Raw genomic sequence first — 9,587 nt, forward strand, 5'->3', positions numbered from 1 at the left:
AATTAGACTTATGTACCGCTTCCCAGTGCTTTACAGCCCACTCTAAGCAGTTTACAGAGTTTGCATATTGCCCCCAACAATCTGGGTCTTTATTTTACAAACTTCGGAAGGATAGAAGGCTAAGTCAACCTTGAGCCGGAGAGGAATCGAACTTCTGGCAGTTGGCAGAACTAGCCTGCAATACTTCATTTTAACCGCTGTGTCGCCACAGCTCTTTAAAAGTATAAAGTGATAAGTATAGAGCATAAGGAAAGCTGTTAATTTATCTAAAGAAAGTCTATGATGTGTGAAATGGAGTAACTCAGATGTGAGGACTAAGTGGAACCCTACATGAGTAAACCAAAGATCGATCCTGCTTCCAAAGTGCCCAATGATGGGATGTCCTTAACTGGTTAACAACTGGCTGCCATGTTGCTTCTCAGCAGGGACCTTTCAGTCACTCTTTGCTACTAAAGCTACTGATCGGGAATGCATGGAAGATTTATATAGTCCTTTTTTAAAAATCCTCAGATTGCAAATCAGTACACATTTTTTAAGCATGCTTCAAGTTAACATTTGTCTTCTTGGAGCATAAGTCACTTATTTCTCTTGCCTCCCCAATTCTGCTTTACTTCTGAAGATGCTATTATAATCAATAGCATCTTCGGAAGCAAATAACAGCTTATGGGGGAACAGGATTCCAGAATAAGGCATTGGCAAATGCTTTTCCAGCAAAATGAAGTGTCATTGTTTTTGACATTTTTTAAAAAAAATATGTACAAATATAATGCAGTCACTTAAAAAAACCAGATTGCAGTTCAGGGGTGCCCCTTGGCCCTTAGCCATCACCACATGTATGAATGACAGCTGTGATGAGGACTAAATTTGCACACCTACAGCTAGTGTGATTTATGGTCCACTTATGTCATTATCCACAATTACATAGTTACATCCAGTTTTGACAATTGCAAGTGTGTTCTACGGTACATGGGACTCCCCTGGAAAAATATCTGAAAATTACACTTTCTGCAAAATGCATCAATCAAGCTAAAAATCTATAACATGCATCTCTTTTTCCAATTCTTAGTTATTGCTAGCATTAATGTTCACATATTTGTCTTAACTGCATGCACTTTTATCATTTTAGCCATCTTCAATATTTGCTTGAGTAGGAAAATGGATCATAGATTGATTGCATAAACACATGTTCAACCATGTTCTGTAGGACCAAAGGCATATTACCAGGCAGCCAGTCTGATGTAGTGGTTGAGGCTCCAGGCTAAAAAGCACAGGGTGTGAGTTGTTGTCCTGCTTTAGGCACAAAGCCAGCTGGGTGACTTAGAGCCAGTCACTCTCTGACCTAGGAAAGAGGCAATGGCAAACCATTTCCCAAAGGTTTTCGCTATGAGAACTGCAGGGACCAGTACAAGAAGACCCCCAGAGGTCAACATTGACTTAAAAGTGGACGCGTGCATACACACTCGCACACACACAAAATATCTCCTACCAATTGAGATGGAATCAGAATGATGGCCTGCACATTGTCATGTCATAGTGCAAATCCCACCTCTAGGTGACTAAACGGAATATATACAAAAAGTGGAAATGCAAACCAAACAGACCTATTCCCAACCACTTTTGTTACCTGTCCATCATGCTATTATAGTCACAGTCACATCACTCATCAAAATGTTCACACTGACTTTTTCAACGAAGCATAAGGCACTTCCATACACACATTGTTTCCATTCTCCAGTCCTTTAACAGAAGAATGCAGAAACCTTCACTCCAGGTTCTTGGAATAAAAAGAAAAGGACCTCCAAGGTGCCTTGACATTCTTCTTTGTTACCCTGAAGTGAAAAGAGCACCAGCCCTTTTGCAACAAGGCATTGCAGCAGTTGGAATGGATGAAACTAAACAATGCAGACATGGAAAAGTGGGGAAGAGAGGAAGGGAATAGGATCTGGGAGGTGGGAGGTGGGATGCGTCAAGGTCACCTTGCCAATGGAAAAGCAGATTCCTCACAAGTTCTCCATGGCCAAAGGATTGCAAAGAAGAAACCAACTTTGTTCTGGTTTCAGACATTCTGTAGTGGAATCATAGAGAAAGAAATATCTCAGCAACTTCTTTCTCACAGCAGCAGATTTCGTGCTAATCACATGCCTGCTAGTTCAGAGCTCACCTTAGTATCTCCTAAGTTTGTTGCTTTTATAAATTGCCTCATGCCAGAAATGTTGTGAGATTTTAAGCAAGAGCTACAAAAGAAAGCCAGGATTTCAGCAAAGGATAGGCTCCCAGGGCCAATCTCCTAAGGCTAAGCCACTGAAGTATTACTGCTATCTTCTTTTGGGGACCTCTTTTACTTCTATCATTACGTTCAATGTTCTATCACTATGTTCAGTTTTAATTTCACCAGTTGCTCTCCTAGATATCATTAACTTGTCCTCCCACTGCTTTTTTCTGCGGGTGGGGGAGAGCATTATCAGTTGTGCCAAGTGAATATCAAATTATACTGCCCAATGGCTATTTAGAAGATGTTTTAATCAGCTAGCCTTTCAAAAAACCCAATGCACAACCTTTCTAATCATAATTATGGAGTATGGAACATTGAAACCAACATCTCCAGACTCCACCATGTACAAACTGCTTATTTGATTTTGTTCATTTGAAAGCAGATCATGCTAAGTTTAAGGAAATACCTAAAATCAGGCTTAAAATTCTCAGCAGAAACAATCTCAAGCACTTCTCCAGATCATTTTCAAGTCACCCAGCCCTGATAAACACATTGTTCACAAGCTCTGTTAAAATTTTAGAGCTTGACACTTTAATGAATCCAAACAATCTCTAATGGATCATTATTAGATTAACGTGTTGACGAAACAGCATGAGCTTGTTTTGTAACATTTAGTTAGCTGGGTGCCATGAAGTCTAGCTTGAGCATTGGCATCATGATGGAGAGATGCCCATCATCTCAACATGTCCATGGTGACCATTTGTAATTCTTCCAAGTGCTTATCAACTCTCTTACCCTTTTTTTCTTTGTTTCTCTTAGCCTTTCCAAATATCTTTAATTCACCATCCCACTCATATCCCATGCTCAAAATATGCACATTTATGCTTGCTGATCATGAGTTCTAAGCCTTGATTACATTCAACTAACAAGTTGTCTTTGCATAGTTGAGCCTGTTTCTTAGATTGATTTTATATTCTTTGTTTTTCTAGCTTAAGTCTTAAGGGCACATTCTACTTGCTTTAATTTTAATTCCACCTATATACCTCACACCAGCCTGTCTCTTCCATAATCTGGGTTTGGAAATGCCCTTGTGCATGCGTTCAATACTTTTGTGTACTAGACCTGATTCCATTATTGTGTATCTGGTGACGTCCATGTGAGAAATTTGTGTCAAAGTGGTTTAAAGCAGCTACACATAGTCCTCAACTTCATGACCGGTCACTTAGCAACCATTTGATATTACAACAGCCCCTCTCCCAACATACATACAACCTGGTTCCGAAGTTGTACTGAAGCTACCCCACCCCCCCACCCATGAACACGTGAGCACAATTTGGGTGCTCAGCAGCTGGCCTGGATTTATAGTTGTTTGCAGCACCATGATCATGCAAAAAATGCTCTGCCCCAAACGTTATTAACCCTCTCTCCTACATTGTGCAGTGTTGTTGTTGTTGTTAGCTGCGAAGTCGTGTCCAACCCATCGCGACCCTATGGACAATGTTCCTCCAGGCCTTCCTGTCCTCTACCATCTTCTGGAGTCCATTTAAGTTCACGCCTACTGCTTCAGTGACTCCATCCAGCCACCTCATTCTCTGTCGTCCCCTTCTTCTCTTGCCCTCAATCTTTCCCAGCATTAGGCTCTTCTCCAGTGAGTGCTTCCTTCTCATTAGGTGGCCAAAGTAATTGAGTTTTAGCTTCAGGATCTGGCCTTCTAAAGAGCAGTCAGGGTTGATCTCCTCTAGGACTGACCGGTTTGATCGCCTTGCAGTCCAAGGGACTCGCAGGAGTCTTCTCCAGCACCACAGTTCAAAGGCCTCAATTCTTTGGTGCTCAGCCTTTCCCAATAATTTAAATTTCTGCCATTTCCCCAACTTTTGCATTTCAATCATCTCTTATTAGTACAATTATCTTTTATTCCTGCTGCATTTAACTCCTTTCAGTTTTGCCCTAATTTTTTTCTGTCGTCCTCCATTGCCTCTATAGTAAATGCATATACTTGTATAGCACAGGATATGCACTTAATGCAATTAGTAATTTACATCAAGTCCTGGTTAATTGGTATACAAATGACAGTTGGATCCTGTGAAAAATACATCTTTTTTTATTCCATAAATAATCCAGTGTTATTTGCAAATAAGGTTTTGATTCACTATTTTCTCAAATCGGTGTTCTTTAAACAGTAGGAATACTGTAGCTTCCTACCATCAGGTTCAATATAGAAAATATACAGTACATTTTTAACAAATGTTCAGGACCAAAGGATGATTAACACTACATACATGCAAAACTTTTATCTGGGCATAATCCCCAGATTTATTTCTAAAACAGGAATGCATAGGATCAGACTGTCACCTCTCCCCAAATACTGGTTGCTTTTAGATGAAGCTTGTATTGCATAAATCACCTTGCCCCATTCAGGGAATTTCTCCCAGATAATGTGATTCCTTTAATAACTGGTCTGTATTCTACCATTTTGTATCCATTTTTAAATAACTGACCCAAAAGCCATGGAAGAAAATAGCAATGCAATTATGCAATAGATGAAAGTAAGATTTTGCTTGGGAAAGGCAACAATTGATACAATACTGATGGCCACTCTTCCATCTATTGCCCAAACTGGTTGTGGATTTATTTGCTGTCCTATACACAGCCAATCTTCATTTCCAGACGGAGCTCAATATACAATGAAATCCTATTAAATTTATTTCTAACTATCCATTGGTAGAATCTGATTCTGGTCGTCTCTTACAATGCTCTCAATGCACACCTTTAAAAGCAAAATGAAAAAAACAATTTATGCCAAATTTCTTCTGTGACTGATGCTCAGTTGAACTAAAACTGCCCTACTGTTCACAAGGAAAATAATCTAAAAAACAAAGCAACAAAAATAGTATGTGCCTCTTTTAACTTCCAATTATTTACTTCTGCTTAGAAGTAAATCCATAATATGAGTTTGCAGTGCCATTTGTTCAGTCATATTCTTTTAAGGGTCTGAAAGTAAATCATGACTATTAAAAAAAAAGTTATAAAAAGTTGTAATAGCCTCACTAGCCTTGAGATGGTGGTGTGTCTATGTGTATAGGAGAAAGGGTTAATTTGTTCTGGTTGCATCACATTCCTTTTGCTTCCATCATTCCCACCAATGAAATTTATGCCATTCATTGCCAAATTTGACATTTTAAAATAGTGTAGGAGTTAAAATGGTTTGGAAGTCCTATTTCCTTTTGAAAGTTTTAAGTAGGAATGGACGTATCAAGTTCATTGTGAATAAAATGCACGGACATATCAGTTTTGGAGAAGTTGCCCCTTAGATTGGTCTTCTAGCCACGGAAACGTCTTCCAGCCACGGAAACGTTGCTCAAAACAAGCAACAAACAAGGCGCTGGAGCTGGCTTTGTGGAATGGCTCTTATCCAATGCTGATTTCAGCATATTTAGACAAATTCAATCTTATTCGCAACACATTGCATGCTGCTTCAATAAATCTGTAAATCAAGCATACTAGAAGCATTAAAGCACGTCACTTTTAAAGTTTCAGTGCAATGTAATTACCATGTAAAGCCTCACTCAACCAGCATTCTCTCATGCAGATTTACACTGTTAAGTGTCTTGTGAGCAAATTAACTTACATCTCCTGCGTTTCATTCCCCATTTTCTAAGGAACACATAACTGCTATGATTCCTATTTACTTCCGATGATTCATTCTTAACATTTAAATAACCCTGCCCACCTCCCCACAAAAACCTGGATTATTCCCATGAACACCTGTGCAGAAGATTTTTGCATCTGAGACATAAGTTTGTGATTTAGACATTTGTTGGAATCTATTCCAAACAGGATGACAGCAGGCATTCCTGAGGACAAGTTATTAATCATCCCGATTCTTGCTACTGTGTCTTCCATCTATGTGTTTCATTTTGATCAGAGGATCAAACTACTGTAATTCTTTCAGAGCAAATTACAGCTCTATTGTATTAGACAGATGTCTTTATATTGGGAAAGGACCAAGGAGTTAAAAATTCCTGAATTAGAAAGCAAATCAACGAATAATGCTTTTAAAGCACTCTTGTCTTGTATCTGCAATTAAGAATGTAATGATTAGAAAAGCCATTCAAAAATAAATATCACAGATGTAAAAAAGCAAAAACATGGAAAGTACGTTTCAGAGATTTGCCAACAATCCCTTTTTAAAGTTTGCAGTTAAAGAGTGAGAAAGCAAGACCCAAATTTGCCCTTCTTGACTAGTTTGAGAAAGTTTCAGTGTCAAGCCCTCAATTCAGAGGTTGGGTGCTTTGTTCTATATACACACAATATCATATCATACTTTCCCCAACAGTATTTATTTCCTTAGAGAATTAAATATTAAAAACGGCAGCTTTTTCTTCATTTGAAAACAAAACAAAACAAGGGAAACCTTTTTTTAATTATGGAGAAACTAGCTTTTTGTTTGTACAAATGTATATATTTTCCAGGATTTAATTATTTGAACAGAAATGACCTGCAATGAACCACCACACCAGGCTCATTACAGCGATCCCCGGTGACCGACCCAGAATGGATCCTGCATTGTTACAATGTACTGTAATGCACTTTGAATGAGGAAAAGCAGGAACTTTTAATCCAAGCATTTTGCGCCAATGGAAACTTGCGCACCGAAGGAGAGAAACAGTTTTGCAGTCCCTGAGATGATGTGAAGGTTAAAAAAAAAAAACCGGGAGGAGAGGGGGGAGGAAACAGCTACACGAGGGATTCGCACACGGGCACCGAGTCCGAGTCCTGACTGTGCATAGAACTCAAACCCGTGTCGGAATCCTCGTCTTCACGATCTTTGCCCAAACTCCGGGCGGCTTCCTCACCCCAGTCTTCCGAGGTGATGGGGACCGAGGCGGGCAGCTCGTCGCCCGTGTTGAAAGGGAGGTCCCCTTGCTCGTCCTCGTCCGCCACCGCCGCCGTTTCCTCCTCCCCCTCCTCCACGTGTAAGGACTCCAGGGAATGGAGCAAGAGCCGAAGCTCGCGCTCTTTCTCGGCCCAGGCGCGCTGGGTAAATTCCAGGTCCGACTTCACGGCGTCCAAGTCCGTGTTGAGGCGCAGCCCGATGTAGAGGCTGGTGCTCAGCTCCGTCTTGACGCGCTCCTGCTCCACGTGGAGCTCGCCGCCGCCGCCGCTCAGCTCGGTGGTGTTGCAGTCCGTCTCGGAGAGGCTGGCGCTGGAGCCCTTGGCGGCCGCCAGCTCTTCCCGGCGCCGCCTCATCCAGCGCTCGTTGAGCTCCTCCTGGATCTCGCCGGCCAAATGCTCGATCAGCTCCTCCTGGCGGCGCCACTGCTCCTGCACCCGAGCCACCTGCTCGCACTTCCAGGCGAACTCCTCCAAGCCCTCGCTGCAGGCCGCCGGCTTCTCCAACTCCCCCGCCGCGGAAGGCGTCGTCGCCGCCTCGGGGGCCGCCCCTGCGGGAGCCTTTCCCTCCTGCTCTCCCGCGGGGGGCTCCGGCTCTTCTCCGACCAAGTAAGTGTCCTGCACGTAGTTCACCCCGTGGCGCTTCATGCGGTCGAAGTGAATCCTCGCCTCGTAGCGGTCGATCTCCCGGTCTAAGTCGCGGAGCCGCTTGATCTGCTGCCGGATGGTGTGGTCCTGGGAAAGGACCAGATGCACCAGAGTCTCCATTCTCTCGGCCGCCGGGGCCTCCTTAGCCGGCGGCTCCTCGAGTTGCGGCTGCCCCTTCCTCTTGTTGATCTTGGCCAGCTTGCGGAAGGCTTTCCTCACCACGCGCCGCTGCCGCTCCTGGCTCAAAGCCAGGCTGGCCCGGGCTGCAACCCCCAAGCCATGGCGTCCCGGGCTGTCCCTGCTGGGCACCACCCTGGCTTCGGCGCTCCTGGGTCCGGTGTTGGGCAAGGACGCCTCGCTGCGCACCAGCACGAAGCGCACGTTCTCCTGCTCGTCCCCCCAGGCCGCCCAGAGCCTCAGGATCTTGGTCTTGTTGGGCAGGATCCTCTCGAAGCCCCGCCACTTCTCCACGATGCAGTAAGATTGCGGGAGACCGGACAACATCCCCCCGCCGCACTCTTGCAGCGATGCCTGCTGCTGCCGACGCCTGCGCCGCTGCTTACTCTCCTCCAAAAGGACCCGCACCACATCCGAGCAAGTGGTACGTTTGCTAAGGCCGGAGATTAACTTCTCCTCCTGGCAGATCCACACCGAGATCTTTTTTTCTTCCGGCTCCATCGGGGCACGGCTCCTCGGCGATCCTGCGGAGGGGTGGGGGGGTGGGGGAGGCCCGCTGCTATTCGGCGGGATCCCCCATAAGGAGCGCTCAGCGGAGCCGCGCCAAACCGAGCGGAGCCGCCCGAGAGCCGCCCTGGCCGGGCATGGCTGCGACCTCGCGACTCCCCCTTCCTCTGCCCGCCTCCGGGGTGCTAAAAAAACAAAACCAAACACCTCCGAGCTTAAAATTGCAGCGCTCCGGGGTCGCCCTCTTTGGGATCTCTTGCTTCTTACGCTCGCGCTCGGTGGCTGGTTTTTGTGTTTTTTTGTTTTTTCCGCCGACGGGATCCCAGAGAAGAACCAACTTCGGGAGTCTCAGCTCCGCCTCCTGGTGCTACTGTTGGCTTGCGAAGCGCCTGCCTCCCCCGGCACCTTCCCTCCTGACACTGCTCGGTCTCCTGCCTCTGCTACCGCGTTTTCTTCTCCTCCTGTCACGTGATTTCCCCCCCCCCGGCGCCCCGTTTTTTTTTTCCCAGCAGCTGTGGGCTTTGATTCGAGATTCTGGTACTTTAATCTTCAGAGTAAGAGATCACTGTACGTTACGTTTGTATATCCGCACCGAAGAAAGTTATTTTCCCTCCCCCTTATTTCCCTCCCCCCCCACACACACACACGCTTTTCTGAACTCCCATCCTAACCTTTTCTTCCCAATCTCTTCATTTTGCTTAAATTTTATTCTTCGTTGAAATTGGATAAAGTCCCATAAAGAAAAAGAGTATCTTTCTGGTGCTATATATATTCTCATCCGCCCCCCCCCCCACCCACACACACGCTTTTCTGAACTCCCATCCTAACCTTTTCTTCCCAATCTCTTCATTTTGCTTAAATTTTATTCTTCGTTGAAATTGGATAAAGTCCCATAAAGAAAAAGAGTATCTTTCTGGTGCTATATATATTCTCACCCCCCCCACACACACACATACGCTTTTCTGAACCCCCATCCGAACCTTTTCTTCCCAATCTCTTCATTTTGCTTAAATTTTATTCTTCGTTGAAAAAAAAAGATTTGTAAACTAGAAATTGGATAAAGTCCCATAAAGAAAAAGAGTATCTTTCTGGTGCTATATATATTCTCATCCGCCCCCCCCCCCACACACACACGCTTTTCTGAACTCCC

At 44.4% G+C, this 9,587-nt stretch overlaps 1 protein-coding gene across 1 annotated transcript; it reads right to left on the reverse strand.

Annotated features, from left to right (window-relative positions):
• Positions 1 to 6,900: 6,900 nt before the first annotated feature.
• Positions 6,901 to 8,431, reverse strand: RASSF10 (Ras association domain family member 10; the record flags this gene model as incomplete). The annotated part of the gene is made up of 1 exon (XM_083350312.1): positions 6,901 to 8,431. One exon carries the CDS (start codon positions 8,429 to 8,431, stop codon positions 6,950 to 6,952), a length of 1,482 nt encoding a protein of 493 aa, XP_083206438.1. The 3' UTR covers positions 6,901 to 6,949.
• Between the last annotated feature and the right edge of the window lie 1,156 nt (positions 8,432 to 9,587).

Source organism: Vipera ursinii (assembly GCF_947247035.1).
Source record: "Vipera ursinii genome assembly, chromosome: 1".
NCBI classification, from domain to species: Eukaryota; Metazoa; Chordata; class Lepidosauria; order Squamata; family Viperidae; genus Vipera; species Vipera ursinii.